The following is a 22,717-nucleotide window of genomic DNA, read 5'->3' as shown; positions in this document are numbered from 1 at the left end:
GGGAAGGGAAGGGAAGGGAAGGGAAGGGAAGGGAAGGGAAGGGAAAGGAAGGGAAGGGAAGGGAAACTCTCCCCCTCCAAACTAAAAGAGAAAAAGCAAACAATGACCACTCATTAGCAGGGTTTATAAGCTCCTCCAAAAACAAACAAGGCTGGAACCTTCTAAGAATATCCTTTGCAAAACAAATACTGTAAAATCATGAATCTTTATATAAAATCGTTAAACACCCAGAAATGGAAAGCAAGAGTCACTACTGTGTGAAACCGGAACTCTAAGTCTTTATATATCCTCTAAGTTTGAGGCAGGGAGACTCCTACAACTGGCACTGAAAGCTGCCTTCCTCAAGTTCAATGTCCACATTCACTTCATCAGCAGAGCGACAACTAAGTGCAGTTTGGGTTACAACTCAGTAGCTCTTAAAAATAGAGATAGCCAGGTGTGGTGGCACACAGTTATAATCTCAGCACTTGGGAGGCTGAAGCAGGAGGACTGACACAAGTTTAAGGCCACCCTGTGTCACACAGTGAGAGTTGAAGGCCAGCCAGAACTATATATAGCACAACTCCATCTCAAAAATAAAGAGAGAGAAATTTTAAACATGTAAGATCTTCCAAACTTTTTCAAATATGTATAATATATGTATTTCAGAATAATAATCCTCTATATTAACTGCTTTCCATTGTGCATCAAAAATCCTGGATATAAATTTCAAATTAACTTTCCTTCTCCACCTACTCCTTTCTCTTTCAAGGCATCCTTTTGCTTCCTAGAAAGAGCTTTTTCTAGGCTCCATCACAAGGCTCACCAAGCCTGAATGGGGGCCAGGGATACAGCTCAGTGGCACAGCACCTGCCTAGCAAGCGTGAGGTCGTGAGTTTGATTTCCAGGACCAAAAAACAAAACCAAAAGCCCGTATGGGTACTGGGGCTGGAAACAAAGAACAGGAACCTCACATTTCCTTCACATTTTGGGCTGTCAATGGCATTTAGGAAAAATGCCTCCTCTCCTTTCTGCTTCATATGTTTTCCTTATTGGTTCATTTACACAGTGCCGCTCCCCTGCTGCAGTTAGTACATCGTTTTGTCATTTCTGCCTTTCCTCGCCATTAGTGCAAGCTGCTGGGACGATACCCCAGCTGCCTCCCCGGAGTGGCTGAGGCACCGGCACATCCCTTTCCCCCAGTGGTCGCCCCTTTGACTAATGTTCACCAACACTCATACATCATTCCCAAATTGGTCCAAATGAATTAAACACAGCTCTGCTTAACATTACGAGATTTAAATGGATTTTCTCTCTACAGGTCTGCCCCATAATTGGGTTTATCCATCTTGTTGAAGTACAGTTTACACTTGCTAACATCACGCCAATTCAAGCTACATTTTCTGCTCCAGTGGCAGGAGCAAAGCAGATTTGTCATCGGATCATAACAGGTAATTCAAACAACAATTAGTTTGATGACGGCCCGTATGTCAATGTCTGCTCCCAGCAGCCTGGCTCACACCCGATGCTCTCTGTTACTCAAGATGAATTGTCTCCACAACTCCTCAATTTCAGTCATCAACGATGCTTACGAATCAACTGAGAAACTATTGACACAGGGCTGTCTTCCCTGCAGGGTAGCCTCACCAACACCCTAGTAAGAAGAATCTTCCCATCTCCCCAGGGTGGGCAACTACCACACACTTCCATTTTCAAGCCTTGGGAAATGTCGAGTTTTCAACCAGAGCCACTTACTCTGGCGCTTTAGCTCAACTTCAGATTTCCGAGAAACACAGAGTTCGGGAACAGACAGGATGGATTTGTACGGGCTCATCCGTCTACACGCAGGAAAACACTTGTTCACGCTCCTTGGTAGGGATGAATGACAACTGTCAAAGTCTCAAAAATGTTATGATCAGATGGTAAGAGTACTTATCATCAGGAAACGAAAAAATCCGAGACCTCCTTTAAAAGCCAGTTAACCTCCAAGCACTCTAAAAATTATAAAGCAATCATATAAATATAATCCAGCCCAACTACAGTTACTTATTATTTGAGCAATGCCATAGCCATTAAGTCAGAGTACAAATTCATGCAATGAAGGAGAACCAAAATTGAAATTCGACATCCTGGAAAAGAACACCAAGTTGACAAGGGGTCAAATTATTGGTGGAACACAAAAAGAAACTATTATATTCCTGGGTGTGGTGGTGCACACCTGTAATCCCAGCTACTGTGGACAAATACGAGGAGAACACAAGCTCAGCCTTCAGAAAGCTTATATTGCAGCGAAATGTAAGAAAGGCTGGGCAGATTTTTTAAGTGACATAAGAGAAATGCAAATGGGAACCAACAGGAGTCATAAATCTTTGTTACCTAGCAAAGATAGTCCAGGTTATCAAATTTATCATCTGTGATGTTCCTGACAGCAAATAAAAAATATACAATGCATGTCAGGAAAAGGCATCTTCTCAATCTGCAAACAAGTACTTCATAGTTCTCAAAGACAAAAACAGCAGTCTGCATTTATCAAGCACCCTTCTCTGCACTGGCAAGCACCACTGCACTGCCCAGCTCACTGCATACTGTGTCCCATAGAGCTTCCCAACAGACCTCTGGAAACAGGCATTATCTACCATTAGTTACCCCCATCTTACAGATTAGGAAAGGAAGCTTTCCAGAACCAAGGCTCAAACCCACGCTACCCCAAAGACCCCAGAAGCATGAATAGAACCCTCCACCTGTTCCCCTACCTGTCTCCTTAAAATGCAAAGGTAAAGCTACCCCGGCACTGGAGGTAGGGCATTCCCTTCCAACAGTTACACTAAGCCAGCCAGTTCCAAACCAGTAGCGATTTTAACCCCCACGGGGCATTTGGCAATTTCTAGAGACAGTTTCGGTTGCCACACTCCTATTGGGTGTTAATGGCATCAGGAGGGTAGACGTCAGGGACAGAGCTAAATAAACCACCTACCGGGCAAGGATGGTTCCCTGCAACAACAAAAACTAAGTACTCAATGGTACTGAGGCTGAAAAACCTGCACTAAGTCACTGAATCTCATCCCACCACTAAGATATACCAGTTTGCGGCTGGGGCCTCAACCCTCAAGGAATCTGTTATAACCAAATGTTTTCTCAGCTATAGCCCTTAAAACCAAGGTTTTATGAAGATCCTTCAAAGAGTTCACACAGGTTTAATTCTAAAGTTTCTTTTTCTAATTTACATTATAGATATACAGAGTACAGTACCTACTTTTAAATTTTACTTTTAAATTTCGATGTATTATTTATTAACCATTAGACACAGTGCCAACCAGTGGTTTTGGTGGAACCCTCAGGAATAACTGTCTGCTGCCATTTCCGTTTAATTGAAGAGTATGCTGAGATTTCAAGGTAAACCAGTAGGTGGGGGGGAAGAAAAGCTGCAGCCACTTATCTGATCAGGATTTGATACCATCCACCCAAATCAAACTCCAGAAACAAATTAAGTGCTAAGCCTGATAAGCCTGCAAATGTCAGCCACAACCCATTTAGAAATTTCTGTGCTCAGCTAAACAGCCCGATGACTTTCAAGGACTTTATAAAAAGTAAATATTATAAAGTGGAACTTATAAAATAAAGTTATTCTAAGAAAAATACAACCAGCTGACTGCCACAGATGAGGCCCTCCATCCACACTCGCTGAGGCCCACTAGGGACATGCAGACAGCTGACAGTTGTTTTCACTTTTGCCGGCTGCCACAAGACTACAAGACATTCTCCCCGTATCCCTACCAGCCCTCCTACAAATCCTGCAAGCTGGTCCGCCAGCACCTTAATGTGGTAGAGAACGAACAGAGCCATCTCAGTGCACACAAATAAAATGATATAATCTGAGCACGTATGAGTTTAAAAGTAAAATAAGCAAAAAATGGTAAAACGAGATTGTTTCATTTTACCTGGCCAATGTAACACACCTGCTACTGGCCTGAACAAGACACTAACTTCTCCTTGCAAGACAGCAAGGTAGTGAACTGGACTCTTGGATTCCTGCCCTGCCCTGTTTCCACTGAGATGTGGAACTTAGACAGACCAGTTTGCCTCTTTGCAATGCCGTTTCCTGGCCTAGCAAATGGTCTGTATCAGTGCTCCACTCCAACAGGGCATGGCGAGCAGACATCACTGTCACCTAGGCTGCAGACATGCAGAAGCCCAGCGCCACCCCAGACCTACTAAACCTGCATTTGCATTTCAGCATGACCCCAAAGTCTGAGAAGCACTACACTACCAGCCCCTTCTACTTCAGCGTTGTGTAGTTCCTTATTTGAGGGACCAGATTGCACTTTCTCTCACTCACACCAACCTAAGGAACAGTGGCCATCATTGTCTACCTCTTCATAAAATGTTCTCAGAACAGACTCCTAGCCCTGCTCAAACAGACCACAGGCCACCCTTGAGAACTCTGAATGTAGACAGCCCCTTTTCTCCCCCGAGGAAGGACAGTCAAGCCAAAACCAACCAAATGAAGAAAGCTGTGTAACTGCTTCCCCCTAACAAGACTATATGCAGCAAAACAATGCAGAATGAGGGAGGGGTACTGGCTCCAAGATGCCCAAGACCAGTAGGCCGGTCACTAAAGTCACCTGGAAAGCTTTAGCCAACCAGAGATGCGCAAAGCCTTAGCAGCTTCCCAAGAGTCTATAACACACAGCCAGAGTTAGGAACTAATGCCATTGGCCACTGCTTCTCCAAGCGCTGTCCACAGAGAAGGGCATCAGCTTTACCTAAAAACTCATTAAAAAACTTCAAATGTGGGGATCCACCCCCAGACCTACAGATCCTAAAACTGATGATCAAGTGCCTCTTCTTGGTGGAAGCAGAGCTCCGCTCTGCATCAAAAAATCTCCAGGTGCCTCCCAATGATTCAGGAGACCCTGGCCCAGCCCAGCTGAAAGGGAACCTCCACAGAGGGAACCCAGGGTTCTGTACTTTGCAGCAGCTCCCAAGTGACTCCTGTGTACACAGACAGAAAGCTGTGTACACAGGTAACTACTGCCTGGAAACACCGCAGGTTCTCCTGACCAAGGTGGGTGTTTTGTTGTGTTGTATTGTTTGTGCTGCAGGGGATCTAACACTTCAGGCAGGCTAGGGAAGCGCCTCTGCCCCTGAAGCCACATCCCTAGCCTTGAGCCTACCTGGCTTCATGCAGACAGTAGAACGAGGCCATTCAACACAGACTCCCCAATCACACTACCTGGGTTTGCATCCTAACTGACCTCGGGCAAAACATCTCAGGTGTCTGTTTCTTCATTTATAAAACAGGGAAAATGGCAATAATAACAATAATTGTGCCCATCAGGTTTCCCTCTCTGTTGCTATAACAAATCAATAAATAATCCACAGAAAGCACTTAACACCAGACCCAATGCATTAGGATAATTCAATAAACACAAACTGCTATTATTATTAGCTGTTGTTATTGCCCCTGACCCTAAGACCATGCACATCATTGTGCACATTATTCTTTCATAAACAAATGCCTCTCTTACTGAGCTTTGCACAAGCATCTGACTGTCTTCATATAAGCTGGAGAAGCAAAGGCCTCAAAAACTCAATGGAACACAAGGCCAGCATCCTTTCTCACTCAAAACAAGCAAATGCTACCCCAATGGAGCATCTGCCAGCTTTCAGTTTCAATTCTGAACTGAAAATGACTGAGCATCTAATAAATGACCAATGGATTGATTTTAGAAGACTCTAATCTAAGGCAGCAATTCCCAACCTTTAGTAGGCTGAAAATCACAACTCGGATTAAAAACATAAGCCCTGGATAGTACTGGAAACCCACACAATTAGACCAAGGAGAGGGCAGTGTTCAAAAAAAAAAATCAGTATTTGAAACATAACTAAGACTTGTGAAAATGAGATTATAAAAACATAACTAGGGGGCTGGGGATTTAGTTCAGTGGCAAAAGCGCCTGCCTGGCAAGCGCAAGGCTGTGAGTTCGGTTCCTGGTACCGGAGAAAAACAAAAAACAAAAAACAAACAAACAAACAAAAAACATAACTAAGCCTTGCGAAAATGAGATTTGTGTCTGTTTTTGCTCAGAGATGAATTCCCCAGGGGCCTGGCACACCGTAGATGCACAACATGTATTTTTGTCAATGAATATTCTCAAGTATGGACTTAAACTGGACAATGTGGCTAAAAGTCACCACTACTCTAAGTGAATGAACCTCCTGAGTGAGTTACCTGGCACTTACAGGCTTCAAAAACTTCCCTAGTGAGGTAATATCCCCTCTCCAGCTCACTCATGCACACACACATATGCACACACTGTTCATTTCTTTCTGGAAAATGGACCTGCACTATCACAGCCAGTATCTGCTACAGGACTAAAAGAAAAGTACAGAAGTCACTGGGCCAAGAGCTGAATGAGGTTCTGGAAGTTCACCATCCAGCCTAGACCTGCAAAGCTTTATGACAATGAAAAGGCCAGGTGGCTCGTGGCAGGTACGAGGACAGGCCCAGAACACAGGAGACCACCATCAGAAATGTGAATTAGAGAGAGACGGGGGCCTTACGAACACCGCCACCTCATTCTTAGATTCCAACTGAGTGCGCTGCTACTCATCTCTGGCCATACTCATCACATGGATAAAGAGGTGGACTCCAAGCCACGGCATCTCAGGAACCCTCATAAGTTCAGATGTGGACAAGATACCCAGTTCACAGCTAGGAATAAAGAGCCCGTGTGGTACAGGGACATTCTCCTGTTTGTAGCCTTCTTTCCCTGCCTCCAGCACACCCATGCCCTGGAAGAGGGTCCTACTGGCCACAGTGAACCATGGTGGAGGGGTCTCAGACCAAGGAGAAGGATTATGCTTCAGGAAGGCTCAGATGGAGTCTGCACACACCAGGACAAGACAGAGCGCAACACCCACTGCAGTCTCCACCGCTCAGCTGTGTAAACAAATAAAATGGTCCATTTCTTCTGGATCCTCTCTTAGTTGTCTTTGCGCACACGCACAAGCATACCACACACACACACACACACACACACACACATGCACACACAAACCACTTCACATCCTCAAAGAAAAACAACCCAGAAAAGTCTACACAGTTTGTTTTTGCTCCATGTGGAGTTTTTTTCCTAAATCACATCTGACTTAGTGTTAAAATATCAACCTTTGGCCAAAATACTCTTAAAACAAAGGCTTAATTGGTTCTGAAGTAGCCCTTCTGAAAACCAAGGGAAACATCTTCCGTGGGTCCTGACCTTGATTACAACACAGCTCTCAGGGTTGGAATAATGATGAGAGGAGGAGTGTTGGAAGAGATCCCTTGGGGAGGCAACAGAGAGGCCTGAGCACTGGTCTACTCACCTGCAGGGCTTTCCTGGGAGACAGCTATTTCTAAATCTGCAGCCTGGGCTCAGCTCAGTTTTGGCCTGCTATAGTCTTCCCAGTTTATCGGGGATGGTGGGTGAAGTTCATGGGAGCCAGATCATTTTATTGCCCCCCTAAAACGCTTCACCTACCTAATATTCAATGACAACAATCAAAATTCTGTGTTCAGGTCTCCCAAAAGGTCAGTGTGAAAGTAAACACACGTTTACCTCTCCAAGTCCACTACTGGTATACAAACAACAGAAATGGAAATACACATTCCCCAAAAGATATGTCTGAGAATGTTCACGGAGCTTTATTCTTAACAGCAAAATACTGGAAACAATCCACATAGCTAATAACACAGAAGAAATAAATACACTGGGGCATATTTCAATGTGCCATATATTTCCCATGTGAAATACTACACAGCAATGAAAAGGAACAATCTCTTGCTGCCCGTGATAACATGAATACAACTCATCAACGTAGCACTGAGTAGGCACACACATGAAATAGTACATTCTGTGTGATTCCATTTACATGAAGCCCAAATGCAGGCAAAACTAAGCCCTGTGAGAAATTTCACTGGAAGGAGGGAAAGAAGGAAGAGAAGCAAGATGACTGGAAGAGAGGAGAACCAGGGAGACTTCTGGGGAGTTCTGATCAGAGGTCAGCAAACTGAAGTCCTTGGGGCCAAATCCAGCCAGTTTGTTTTTACAAATAAAGTTTTATTGGCACCAAGCCACGTTCCTTTAGGTTTACCTTTGCGCAGCTCTGAACCACAACAGCCATGCTGAATAGCTGCAATACAGACAACACGGTTCCAAACGCTGAACACATCTGTTATTTAGCCCTTTCCAGAAAGGATGCGCCAACCCAATCTATACATCGATCTGGTGATGGTCTCACGGATGGTCACACATGTCAAAGTTCATCCGCTTCTCGCGTGAAGACCTGTGTGGCACGCTGTATTTAAATCACACTGCAATGACACTTCCAAAAAGTCGAGTGCTGGGGAACCACCTCAGTGCAGAGCCTGAACTTCACATGCAACAGGCCTTGGGTTCGATCGCCAGCACCCGAACTAAGTAACCGTGTCCTTTTGTAAAGTTCTTTTCATTTGTACCCCAGTTGCATCTGTGTTATGCATGTTGGGAGAATGCCCACTTATGTAGCCCTTGTCTTTTCAGAACAACAAGGAGCTAGGAGACTGTCAAAAGCGGGGAGGAGCGCAACACAGCAACTGCCGTTGGGTCCACGTTTTAATGAGGGCGTTGACATACCTACGGAACCACTCAGGGTCCATTCATGGAAACAGGGAACTTGGCAGAGTCCCGGGAGGACACAGAGATGGGACAGGAAGAGGGTAGGAACCTCATGTGATGCACGGTGTCATACTACTCGGGAGTTATTTTAGGATCTAGCTTAGGAGAGCAACGTGTCAGCTCAGCTCGGACTGAAACGCAGTACTTACTAAGGTTAAACAGTTTTAAATTTCCAAGGAAGAAAATTCTACCAACAATTGGGCTGCAGTTAAGCCTGCACCAGGAAAACGGGGGAAGGGAAAAAGCCTGCTCTACGCACTGGAGCGGTCACTCTCCCTTCGCACTGCACCCTGGAGCCGTCCAGCACACCTGGAGAACAATTTCATGTTGTCTGACGTGTCCCCTTTTTTCCCTCTGCTTCTTTTGTTTTTAGCCATTTAGCCTTTGATGAGCACAACAAAATTGCAGCTAGATGCCATTCGGCTTGGTCTCGTGCTGGCCTAGCAGACACTGAGGGAAAATAAACGCTGAAAGCGTGGTACTGGGTCTCTAATAAAATGTCTTTCTGTTTGCCCACATGGGCACCAAGCCTCAGCAAATAGAGGAGGGCAGAACAATGGTACCTGTTCATGGAGGAAGAGTGATGGCTTCAGTTCTCCAAAACAATGAGCTCTGTAATTTACTCCATCTTCCTCCCGAGAAAGAGCTTCACATGGCCCGTACCGTGCCAGGTGGTTTGGAGAAGGATGAACTGCTAGGCCAAACAAGGGGCACTTCAACTCTGGGTGTAAAGATTCAACAGCTGGTCTGGTCTCTGCTGCTCTCCCAGTGACACGGCCCCAGCCAGCCTTTCCACACTGAGATAAGGATCACTATCCTATTCAGCCTCAACAATTCCCACACCCCAGGCGACAGGACTTTCCAGCACTCCCCAAGATGCGGCGCACCTTGGGGCACTGCGTATTCATCCGCTCACTCAGCCAGAATCAAGGTTTGGGCCCTGCCTCCAGAGCTTTTTCAGACAGCAAGGCTTACTAGCCCTCAATCCAAAGGAAGGAGGGCCCAACAGGAAGTGTGCCAGCAAGAGCAACTTAGCTTCAAGCCTAGGACACACTGGTCCTGAAGACACCCGGGGCGGAGGGGGTAAAACCAAGAGTGGCCCTTTCCTCTAAAATACACACAAGGCACAGCCACAGAAGTAATCAAAATATTTTTAAAACCAAGTTACTGTAGCCTTGAAATAAGCACAAAAAGGCTAGGAATCCACCAAATAAAAATGTCTTCTGACTCATATTTTTCACTGGTGGAAGAATTCCATTTACCTGGGGCAAGCGACTATTTCAAAGCCTTATTAAGGAAGATACAGATTTGAAATGGCAAGGCTACAAAGATGGAAGGCTGCAAAAGTGCCCAAGACCACACAGTAGCACGCACACATGCACGCGCATATACACACACACACACACACACACAAAGATGTACAAAGGCTCTCTACATGAAAGAGCAGTGACTTAACATGGACAATCCCACTAACCAACATCAACCTACAGGAACAGAAGAACCTGGAGCCAGAATTCCACACCGCAACAAAAGGATCCCCTTCCAAGAGTTATGCCAGAACACTCCAGAAGTTCTGGTACCATCGGTCGCTCCAGGAGTACATCTAGCATTGCAAGGCCAGGCAGACAGACGAAAATCGTATTAGTCTGCTCTCCCTCCTCGACTGCTTTCTGCTGGCTTCAGTTCAGCCCTGAGTCTATATTAGTCTAGGATTTGTTTAGCCTTTGGATTTAAGAGAATAGAAGTACTACGTGAGCAGGAAACAGGGCACTCATCAGAAGCTGGGATCTGTCGCCTTTCCCTTCCAGTGCTCTCGGTGTCATATATCAACAGGCCCAAGAGAAATCAACATTTCAGGACAATCAGGTCAAAAGTGATATTCTTAGCACCACTTAATGTGATTCTGATCCACCGGAAACAACTCTCTCTCTGGCTCTCACCGGGCCTCCTCCCCCATCTCCCCCTTACTTCTTCCTGTTCACAGTTTGCCACTGCATTTCACTCCCAAATGAAGACCCCTCCCTAAGCAAAAAGCAATCGCCAGGCTGGTGGGGTCTGTGAGCCCACGATGCCTGATCAAGACACTCGTAACAATAAACACTGGCTTCTCTTTCTTCCCATATCTTTAAATCATGGCAGCAGCATTTCTTCTGCTTTTTTTTTTTTTTTTTGCTTCCCACCTCCCCCAATGATTCAGCCACCACCATCATCATACCCCCCATCATCACCACCACCACCATCATCAGTGTCAGCATCATCATCATTTTCATCATCATCACCATCATCATCATTCAGGTGGGGAGGGGCAAAGAGGAAAAGGCACAGGAGACCTACATATTGACAGTCCAAGCTTCAGAGTCTCTTGCATTTCCTACCTGAATTGCAATCTGGTGTTCAATCGTTTTGTACGCAGAATAATGTGTGCTGCCGGACTGAAAATGGAGCTGTAGAAAGAAACCAAATCAAAGCGTTCTGCTTATGTCACAAACTACAAGAAAACATCTTAAGCAGTTTATGAATAGCAGACAAACCTTCTTAGATAAAACTGAAAGCCTTGGCATTCACTCAAGACCTGTGTACTTTTATTTGTTGCTATGGATAAAATGATCATACTCAAGTTTTTTTTTTTTTTTTTAAAGCATCTATTTAATAAGCAAAAGGGGGGAGGGGCGGGAATGAGAATCAGTGAGAAGGAAAAGAAGGACTGAAGCCCATTAAAACATAAAGGAAGCCACGGTGCAGAGCAGCAGACAGAAGAAAAATCAACTTTGCTACAAAAAGTCATCAGAATGGCAACATGTAGGCAACAGTAAAGTTTAGGAAAGGATTCTGAGAAGCCACAGGATTGCAACAAGTATAAGCCCCTTCCCCACTATTTCTAATCAGCGGGCCCTGGAACACCAACACAGTTCTATTTCTGGGTAAACAAATGTGCTTGACAGAACTCAGGGGCCACCCAGCGCCTTACACATTCTTTCACAATGACTAAGCCGACCGGCCCAGAGCATCTCCGCAAGCCCGCACTCTAGTAATCCCCACTTCCCCAAAGAGAGAGCCACGCAGTGCCCAACAGCCACCAGTGTTCGAACGGCCACCTACTAGTGAGTGCTGGCTTCCCCAGTCCCTCCACGGCAAAGGCCTACATCAGCTCAGCCATCCCCTCTGCAGCCCTGCACACCACCCATCATGGGAAGGGGGACCCCAAAACAAAAAGGAACACCAAGATTCCCCACCAAATTCTCATTTTCCCAAATAATACTTGCTAATCTACCCCAACTGGATCCCACCAATTGGGAAAACACACACCATCAGCTGATTTATTTTATCAACAACACCATCATCACTAAAGAACCTCAGTGGTTCTCTGAAAACCCACTTTAACTTGCCATATGGAAATAAATCAAGAGGAATCAGATGATGCTGGGAAACCACTGCCCACCCCCCGGTTGAAAGAGGCAAATTCATCCCATGCCCAGACACAGAACTATGTTATCACCAAGTATTACTATTACTTACTATGATATTGTTACTAGTAGCAGAACATTTCTGTGTTACTAGAACAAAGCATAATTTGGGCTACAAGTGAGTTGTTGACCCAGTTAAATTGTATCTTGGTCCCTGGAAGAAAAATCATGCTGTTCACTGTTTGTTTTTTTTTTTTTAAAAAAAAGGAAAAATTTTAAAATTCACACAAGAACTTTTGAACTAACTCAAGATATACAAAACCTGGTAGCAATCAAATAAAAAGTAGTCTAAATCCCTCCTGCTGATGGAGTAAGGCTGAAGTATCCAGTTTTGGATATAGTGTACTGGGATAATTGTATCTGTTTTGTGTGTGTGTGTGTGTGTGTGTGTGTGTGTGCGCGCGCGCGCCAAAAAGATTAATAAGAGGCAAAGTAAAGGTGGCCAGGGAGGGGAAAAAAAGTATATCTGCCAAGGCTGAGCAATAAACCACCCTCCCCCAGAACAACCCAGGAACAACCTGCAGCAGAAGAGGACCCCACATGGGCTGCCCCGCAGCCCTGCACACCCAGAGCCAGTCCACCCAAAGTGAGTCGCTGAAAGAGAAAGATGCATTTGCACCCTTTGTCCCCCCTGCCAGTTTTTGTAAAAACTGCCAGTCAGTAAACGGAGATTGCACTAATTACTGTGACAATCTTGCATCGTGTTAAAACAACTTTTGTGCTTGGGACAGGTCTCTCTGCGAGTTTGGAATTCTTGGCCAAAGAGCAGTGCTTGTCTGAGAGGAAGCTCTTCTTCTGAGCAGAGCAAGCAACACTAACAACTTGTCCCTCTTTTCAGCCGGGGTTTTATTCTCCTCTTTTCCAATTGCCTGATTCAGAGCTTAATGGAAACTTGTCCAAGCTATTCTTCCCATAAACCCTGCGGGAGCCCTAGGCAATCTGTACTCAGGGTAACTACAGGAATCTTATGTTGTCAATTAAAATTGAATGGACACCTGATAACTAAGGGTATGTCGTGGAAAATAATTTCATATAGTCACAGTCTTATGAATAAATTAATGAAACTGTGGCTAAGCCAAATTCAATTTTCACTTGTCCAGTTCTGTTCTTAATCCTCCCTTCATCACCACCCAAATAACACTAACAATGCTGGAGAGAATGCTGCAATTAAACAGTAAAAATGCAGCTGCACGTTCCTTAAGACTTGAGCACAGAACCCAATATAAAGGACAGTGTTAATTTTAATCTTCCATTACACACACACACACACACACACACACACACACCATTTTACACCTCCAAGCCACGTAAGCCAGGTAACCTCTCAAGAGTCCAGCAACACAGAAAACCCTCCACCACCGCATACCCTGCACAGGCAGCGCATTCCGTCTGAGTCACTTCTGTACTCCCACCCAGTAACCACTGTATTGCACAGATTTCTGAGCTACCAGACCTCCAATTATAGTGAAGAGGACTTAAAATTTTCTCATTTCTCCTTTTGGTTTCCATCCCCCCTTTCCCAGAAATACTCTTCTGAAACGCACATTTTAACTGCTTTTGCTTTTCCTGTAAAACACAAAGTTGCCTTGTTTTAGTCCAGCTTTTTAAGGCAAAGATAAAATACAAGTACCCAGCAAAACCCTGGCACTGGAAGCGGGAACGATCGTTTCTATCTCTCTAGACACTACGGGGACGGCTGGCTTCTGTGTGTTGGAAGATGAGAGGAGGGAGAGAGATCCAGGCAAGACGGCTCAGGCACAGCGGAGTTTGCGAAGCAGGAGCCCACGTGCCTCACCTCCCAGACCACCCTTGTGGGTCACCTGCAGGGTTCCACCTCACCTCCTCATCCAGGAACTGCGGCTGCTCTAACCTGTGCCTCTCTACCTGTAGCGCCCAGAGGAGCCACCAAAGGAGGACACGAGGGTACTTTTCATTTCATCCCTTCCCTTCCATGAAACTCAACAAAACAATGTTCCCTTCCGGGTGCTTGTTCACAGTGGTCCAGCCCCTGCTCCACCCCATCACTCTACCACCCAGGCCCCACTGGTCTAGAGAAAGAACCATGAAGACCGGCCAGCTCTCCGCACCTATGACATGAACTACTCCCCTTATACCATATTCCAGGTTCTCTCATTTTATTTCTAATCACTACTGCTGGCTCCAAACCTGATGCTTCAGATACAGAACATCAGAGATAACCCAGAGATGGGAGGAAGAGGAATCAGCTTTTTTCAACCACAGGATCACCATCCTCTGAAGCAACCCCCACAAAAAAATATTTGAAGCCCTATGTTGGTTTTTCCAGCACTAAGTTAACTTCCTTCCAGTGGGATGAAGATTAATTTCTCATGCCTATTCATTCCACTAAATTGAAATGAAATGGAGCTTTACTTTTAGGTTTATGAATCACCTGTCTTTTTCTTTCATATATTACAAAATAACTTTCATTTCCTAAGAGGTTTTGGTTTTCTTAGGGTTTTTTGATCCGCTTTCTTCTCTAACCTATGCGAGCCACTTAAAGTCTAATTTCCACGTCATTGCTCAAAGGACAAAACATTTTTTTTACTATACCTAAGACCTTCTCCTAGGTCATCAGTCATTTTGAGGGGCCAAGGTAGCAGAACCACAAACCATTATGTCCGCAACCCCTCCCTACCCCCATCGCAGGCTGAGAGGCTTTTCCATTTTATGGGACATAAACTTTTGGCTAGGACTTTGGTGTTACTTACCGCCCGTTCTTATAAAAAGTACCAAAGAGACCCTAACTTCAAGAGAGAAGGCAAAACCGGGATAACTAGTAGGTCCTTTGGTTTAAATATTCTTGCAAGGACCTAGACACAAACATTTGTAGCATCCTAAACCGACCATCTAACAATGGCAGTGTCTTTTCACTTCCTGGCGTTCTCCTTCAGAAATCCTGCTGCAACAAAATGCAAGCCCTCAGACACAAGAACAATCTCTCCTACTGTCTCAGTGTTCCATCAAATGTCTATTTACCCTCATTAATTTTTTTTCTTTTCTTCAACCTGAAACCATCAGCTATGAGTCAGAGAACGATCATTAACTTTTACAGCTTCCATACATATCCACCTACTCACATTTGGGGAAAGAAGTATTGACTTGCAACATTGCCTGAGACCAAAATCCTCTAAGAAGAAAAAAAAGAAGAAGAGAAAAAACTGCTTCAAGAAAGTTTTATCTACAGGTCTATGGGGGATGTTACATTCATTGCTTTTCTACTTTGTGCTGCAATCTGTGCCAAAAAGACAAAAAGCTGAGGTTGAACTTGGCGTTGGCAGTGGGCATCAATGGGTTGGTTTTCGAGAAAAATTAGACGATTTTCTTCAAACATCAAAACACAATTCACATTCTTAAACTGGGAGGAAAAAAAGTGAATGAAGTTTCCCCGCTCTGGTATAAAACACATTTCTAGTATATAAAAACACGTGGGCTGCAGTGCTGAGACATGTTCTTCATGCAGTATTTTTCATTAAAAGTTGCTACACTAACACTCTTAAAATGATGCCCCATTACTCCACTTAGCAGTCACACTGCTGCAACTCATAACGAATTAATTTGCATTAATGTGGGTTTCATGTGTCCTTCCCTGGGTATGCCATTGTGATGCAGGCTCAATAAAAGTGACATGACAATAACACAGTGCCTTTTATTTCACTTTCCAAAACAAACCAACCCACCCAAAGACCCACACAAATCCTTTCCATTTTTTAAGCATTTTACTAATATATTTAGTACATCATAATTGGCCCAGCACGCAGGAATCTAGTTATCTTCTCAGTAAATATTTATAGCATCATTCTTTCCCATTCATTCTGCATTTTCTTAGAGAATCTCACTGTAGCCTACATCTGCAATTCATTGACTTTACAATTTACCACATGTTGGGATGGGAGAGGTCTTAGCTCCATTTGAATCACTACACAAATATGCAAGTGATTTATCGGTTTCAAACTGAAGACTGCAAGAAAGGGACTCCACTTTTCCTGAACATTACTTCTGGCAGACCATGAACAATTACAGTTCGTACTAATTAAGCTCTGTAAATGTGCTGTGCCCTGCTAATGCCTACCAGGCCTCAAATTTATTTTCATGATGCCAAACTTTAGCGAGCGAGTTTAACTCCTTCAGAGCTGGTATCATTAAGAGCCATTCCTTCCCCTGCAGATCGCACTGTCTGAGGCCACTTCGTGACAAAAAGAATAAAATATAATGGGCTGAATCACCCGTCCGAAATCAGATGTGCCTAAGGAAGAAAAGCCTATCATGGGAAAACCCAAGAACACCGTGGCTGATAACCCCCGTTCAAAGATCCCACAGCCCCATCTTTGTAATGAGCTGTTAAGGGATTCACATCCATCCCTGAGGGCTAGTAAGTTTCTGCATTCCATTGATTAGAAAATAAAACCTTTCAGCCTGGGTCTTTAAGTTTGAGTTGGACAGAGGGAAGGATCTGGGCACAAACGACAGAGCTATCAGCTCCTCTAGCCTCTGAGTCCCACTTTCCCGTACTGTGTGTGTGTGTGTGTGTGTGTGTGTGTGCGCGCGCGCGTGTGTCTGTGTGTGTCACACACACCAGGACAGCCCACTTTTTAAACCTACATTAAAACTGGCAGGACAATCGGCTTTCTCTCCCTTCACCAGGTCTCCACCACAGATAACACCCAGGCAGACTCCAGATGCATTCTGGATAACTGATAGGAAACATATTTGTTGCCAGATAGAACACTTCGGGTGGGGAGGGGCCTGCAGCCAACCTCTGCCCAGCAAAACCAACATAGTTCTTAAAAGCCCCTCCCAGGGTACTCCTGCCAGATTTCAGACATGCCGTTCCTCTATCCCCAAAGCTTTGTCCTTCCTCCTCCTTTCCTTAGTCGATTTGTTCCTGCCACCTCTACACGCTTTCCTGTGACTCTTTCCCCAGCTTCCAGACTATTTTTCCCAAATAAGCGGTCTTCCACCCCCCAACATAAACCTGAATTTTTTCCTATCTATGAAACTCTTTTAATCAACTCTCCTCACCCACCCCACTTTTTCTGGTTAACCCTCATATTAACTAGAGCACAATGCAATGTGTATATTTTCCCCGCCAGCTCACTGGAACATCATATAAATTAAGGCACGGTCTCCCGTATCAGGTTTCCTTAAGTATTCTGGGAAATATGTACCATATAGACAAAGTAGTATCCAGAAAAGGGGAGAAGGGATTAAAGAAGAAAAGAGAAAAAAAGGAGAAAGAGGGAGAGACCAGAAGAAAAAGAAAAGGATGCAAACAACCAAAGCAACTTTGCTTTTGAAAAAGGCATTTGTGCAGAGCCCCCACTACATTCCCATCCCTGAAAGTGCTCTTTATAAATGCGTGTAACAATAGCCTAGAAGAAAAGTACAGGTCAGCTGCCAAGTGGGGGGGGGGGCCTCCTGTCTCCGTAAACTCAGACGAGAGGAGGGGGAGGGCAGCCTTTGCAATCCCCCCCATCTCACTGCTTATAATTAGTGAGAGAAATCTGAGCTACTGCCAATGTCTGCGGACCTTGAATATTATAAGGCCAACGTGGCGTCAAATATCTTAACATTCATAAGTGTTATGGGCTGTAAATAAAGCCTGTGGATTTATGACCCAGTGCGCTTGCCAGCAAAGGACTGGGGCACATTTCTTTCAGCAGACCTGTCGAGGTGCAAGTTTGCCTTTGGTTGTAAAATTAACCATTTCCTTCACAAATGTGCTCAATTATAAGTCCGACTTGAAGATTTACTTACACAGTTGTCAATATTCACTCTCAGAAGAAACTCAGACACCCACATGACAAGTCCCCCTTTCAGAAATAAAGCCCTCAAGAATCTGCTTCATTCTTCCTTTTCAAAACGTTGAAATGTGTCACCTCCGAAGAGTTAGAAATGCGGTCAAAGATATTATCTAATTTCTCTTACCAAGACTAAAAAGCTTACATCTACTTCCTTGGAAAGTGCTTATTTATTTGGCAGTGCCACGATTCAAAAAAAAAAAAAAACACCAGTAAATCGCTCCTGCCCGAAGTCTCCCTTCCCCCAATATAATGTCATCCACTTCCTGTGTAGGAGAGCGCATTTGCTAAATCCAGGTTTTCTCATACTTAACTGCCAATAAACCAACTTCCACATAACTTCCAGACAGCTGAGGAAAAGGTCCTTGGAGTTTTAGTCATGGTCCAGAAACACGCGTCCACACAAAAATTTGCAGCTGTCCTTTCTACAGTGCATTTTTAATGTGATTCGGGGCCCCTGTCGTGAAACATCTGACAAAATGCAAAATCCTCTTAGATACCTTCTAGTTTACCACTGCGAGCGGGTAAGAGAAGTTGCACCAGAATTTTCTCATCCGAGAAATTTAGGCACTTTTTGCACGCACCCAAATCACCTTCTGGGATATAAGGAGGCATTCAAATCCTGGAAAGACTTCTACCGTAATCTTTAAAAGTACAGCCTCTGGTGCAACTATTAAAATGCTAGCTTTCTAAAGCAAATATTGTTTTTAACGGCGTGCAGAAACTGCAGCAATCCTGTGCTGTTAACAGAACAGCATTCTTGATCTGTAAGCCCCCGGAAACCATCCTGTAACTTTTTCACAGCTTGCTAAGAAACAGAAAGCTGACCAACTTCCAACAGCGACTCTAAATGAAATCCCTATCAGTAAAATGAAAACCAAGGTGGAAAACTCCTAGCAAGAACGGTCATTATTTTCCTCAAAAATCTTTTCTCCATCAGAGATAGGGGGCATCAGTCAAAGCTGCTTCCCTTAAGCAGTGAGAAGTTTCCAAAAACACTTCTTCCAGATAAGCACTTTCGGCTCCCAACTGCCTAAGCGTTTGTTTCTGGGGTTTCAAAAAACCTTAAAATCCACAAACTGCAAAGCGCTGGCATATTAAATTTATAATCATTAAAATATGACTTATTTTAATTATTGAGGCCATAATCCATATTGCAGACATTAAACCCCAACCTATAAAGATTAGCAGAGAATTAATACCACTGCACTGAGATTGAAATCTAAACATGTCCGCCATAAATATTTCTGAAGGAGATGAAAAACAATTAGCATAAATACCAAAGAAGGGCAAGAACACCTGTTCTTTTTCAGGGCGATAAGCATTTTATTGTTCTCTATTTAAAATGTAATGACCTGTGTAATTACAGTAATATTACATTGTTATGTAGGGGCTCGGAATGTCACACTTTGAAAAGTGTTGTCAAAACAATCAGGGGTGAAGGTGGGGGGTACAAAGACGACAGGGAAGAACCAACATTAACCCTTCACACTCCAAGGTCTAAGTCTTTTGTATCAGAAAGGATTATGTTGTTTGAGCCAGGAAAAAACATCCATTTTTCACAAGCCAGAAAGAGAAGTTGCCCAGCTAAATAAAACCCCAATGAATAGGCCCCTCTTGGTTCCCTTCAAATGCTGGATTCCTACTTCAAAAATGAATTCAAGATGCTGCTTATTTATCTGTTCAAACTAGTGAGTGGCAAACAGCTCAGCTGAAAAGCAAATAACTTTGGGTTAAAAAAAAAAAAAGAGATGCAAGAGTTCTAATAGTTGAACCCTTAAAAAGAAATTTCAAACATAAAACATAAGTAGAATTTCCAGCACTGTAGCCCCATTTCTTGTTTACCAGGAGGAAAAAAAAGAAATGTAAAACTATTCTTTCCTATCAACTTTAATATGGTAACAGTATTATCTTTAGTATACAAATGTTACCACAATTCTAATATTTACAGTTCTAAACCTTCCCAGCTACGTAAGTAGCTGCCTCCTTAATGCATTTTTGTATCTGAATCCGTCTATTTAAAAGCCATTCTTATTACTGTATCAAAGACTAAATTAATGTTATGCAGAAATCTTTGTCATTTTAAAATAAAATTATTACTATCAAGCTTCCTGGCATCTTCAGCAATTAAAGTATTATTCGTGAAATAATATATTATTCATCATAAGCCGATTTAATGATACTCCTTCATTCTTTACATTCATAAATAGAAAAGCAGAAACCAGGGACCCAGGGAGTATGCTTTTTAAAGGGTGCAGCTGCTTTACAGGTACGCTAGTAACAGAAAATGCAGCAAAAAAAAAAAAAAAAAAACAAGGAGGACCGGGAAGAGAATAAAGCATACCGTTAATTTGTCTTTACACCTTGCCCTTCAAAAATAGACCCTAAGGAGCACTGAGAAATTCAGATGAGCACAGGATGACCACTGTCTTGCCTATAGATTCCTCCCACAGCTGTATCAAATCTGGAATTGCAAGCTGGCTCCTCTGATCGAAGATGTCAAGAGTGACACACAACAGCCTCGGGTCCTCATTTCCATCGCTCTGCTTACCAGCCTAAATAAATAACTTTAATTCTGGAGCACATAATCTAACCCAGGTAACAGAGGAAGGAGGACGAGGTAGTGTACACAAAGATGTCTGCTGGTGTTTGACATGCAAATACTAAAACTGCCTACTGAGTTCAGAAATGTCTTCTCAGACTCAATCTGATGTCACAGCACAAGGCCACCCGCTATGTCCACAATTAAAATAACTAGCCCTGCGTCTATTCCTATAATGCCCCCAAAGGGGACACGGGGTTGGGAGCCTTCCTTTCCTCACCGAGAAATCAGTGATTTGCCTTTAACAATTTCCCTGCTTCCTAATTACTGCACAACACAACAGCTCAAGTTTTAGGCAATGTTGGGGCAAGATTGCCAGCGCTCATAGACAGGGAGTTTAAGAGAGCCAACACACTGGCCATCAAAGCCCACCATTCAGGTGGCCTTTCGGATGGCTATGTGGATTTTAAAATAATACCAAAGAGATTTCCACGGTAGGAAGGAGGGGAGGAGAAGAAGAAATTCCCAAGATTACTCTGGAATGTTGCTTGGTCGGGTTAGTACAGGAGCGCTCCGATTTTAAGACGAACAGTCACTTTTAAGATACCCAGAAGCTCCTAAGAAAAACACCAAATCCTGCCTTTCCTACAGCTGCAAGAGTCCGGCCCCTGAAGCCTGAAAGAGCGGGCCCTGCAGGAGGAGGTCGGGCAGAACGGCTCTCCCAGCCTCCCAAGCATGCAGAAGCCTGGGTGCCGGGGAGGAGGGAATAATTATTTCTCTTTCCCGGCCATAAAAAATGACCCATCTAGCATGCCCTTGCCATTTTGTCAGGGCCCCAAAAAAACAAGTCAAACCTGATAGTTAATATTTTAATGCTTAAAAACACTTGTAGATCTGATCGACTCCCGCCCAACAAACCCCTGGCCAGGAGCACCGAATCCACTATAGCTCAACAGTGGGTGCATTATTTCAAACTGCCATCTCGAGTTACCGAAAAAGAAAAAACAAAAGTAGCGTGTGTAAATAAGGGGTGCGGGACCAAACCAGACAAGGTGCACAATGACAGTCTGGAGGAGCTGGGCACAAACGCGTCTTGCGCGTCTGGAGATTCCTAATCCAGGATTTTTCAGAAGAGAGTAGGATGGAGGGAGGGGTTCAGGGAGAGGGCAGGGGGCAGAGACCTGTGGGGGAGGGGATGGACCGTGCGAACCAATGTCAGCAGAGGCTGCTGAACTCGAGTTGCAGAAGGCGCCGCGGGAGCCTGGCACCCTGCGCTGCCCTGGGGCCCCCAAACCTGGGTGGCCTGCAATCAGCGAGCCACTCCCTCGCAGGATAGACGCCCCTGGCCTCTCAAATCCCCAGCACCATCTAGAGCCCGGGCACCCTAGTCTCCGATCCCCCAGGACCCACTGAGGGCCTTCAGAGAAGCTGGCCAGAACGAACTGCGACTCACACTTCAACGCACCAAATTTCGCTAGAAAGTATCAGCTCCGCTCTGAGGAGGCCACCCCGGCTGTACAAACCAAAACCCCGGGCATAAGCGCCTCCCGAGCCCGCGCAACCCGCCCGGCTGCCCCGCGCCGCCCGCGGCCAGTGCGCGAGGCCACCGAGCCCGCCACGGCGCCCGGGGCGCTCGCGGCCCTGCAGAGCGGCCCCGGAAAAGGACGCCCAAGGCCCCCAAGTTTGCGGCGGGACCGGCCTGGGAAGTGTGACCTTCCAGAGAAAAGAGGTCCGAGAGCCCACGATCGCCACTGGAAAGCTAAATAAATAACCGCCCGAAAGAGAAAGCCCAGGCGCCTCTCGGGGCCCCCGGCTCCGCGCGCTCGCCTGCGCTCCCGGGCCGCGCCGGCCGGAAAACGCACTCGCCGCCCGCGCCCCTCGCCGCCTGCCCGGCGGCGGCAGCCAAGGGGTTAACCGGGGAAAGCCCAGGACGCCACAGAAGAGGGAAGGAAGGGAGAGAGAGGGAGAGCAAAGAAAGAGCCCCACAGTCATCTTCCCAGGGTGAAGAAACAAACGCCACCACCAAAGGGGGAGGGGGAACCAGAGCGCACAAAAAAGTTCTGATTTTTTTTCCTCCCCCACCCCCAGTCAAGCCCTGCTTGGGAAGAAAGGGCTCCCAACAACGCGAGACAGCAAACTGAAAGCAAGAACATGGCAAAGTGCAAACAAATCCAGTCCACAAAAGGCAGAAAAGTTTGGAGAGTTTGGGGCAGC

At 44.9% G+C, this 22,717-nt stretch overlaps 1 protein-coding gene and 1 long non-coding RNA gene across 12 annotated transcripts in view; one reads left to right on the top strand and one right to left on the bottom strand.

Annotated features, from left to right (window-relative positions):
* The window catches only part of Tcf7l2 (transcription factor 7-like 2 (T-cell specific, HMG-box)), a gene marked incomplete in the record, with an annotated part of 187,618 nt that overhangs the window by 163,834 nt on the left and 1,067 nt on the right, over positions 1–22,717 (bottom strand). For all 11 annotated transcript variants that reach the window (XM_013515858.1, XM_013515863.1, XM_013515865.1 and 8 more), the window contains 1 exon segment: positions 11,054–11,122. In XM_013515858.1, the coding sequence (XP_013371312.1) occupies positions 11,054–11,122 (69 nt within the window).
* Positions 22,436–22,717, top strand: part of LOC106148880 — a 1,071-nt gene continuing 789 nt past the window's right edge. The window contains exons 1-2 of the long non-coding RNA XR_001234623.1: positions 22,436–22,504; positions 22,592–22,696. This is a non-coding gene — a long non-coding RNA (uncharacterized LOC106148880). The remainder of the gene's footprint in view (positions 22,505–22,591; positions 22,697–22,717) is intronic.

Source organism: Chinchilla lanigera, unplaced genomic scaffold, assembly GCF_000276665.1.
Source record: "Chinchilla lanigera isolate Chin_1 unplaced genomic scaffold, ChiLan1.0 scaffold00030, whole genome shotgun sequence".
In the NCBI taxonomy this organism is placed as follows: Eukaryota; Metazoa; Chordata; class Mammalia; order Rodentia; family Chinchillidae; genus Chinchilla; species Chinchilla lanigera.
The sequence above is the reverse complement of the archived record's forward strand: the minus strand, read 5'-3'. Positions and strand labels throughout refer to the sequence as shown.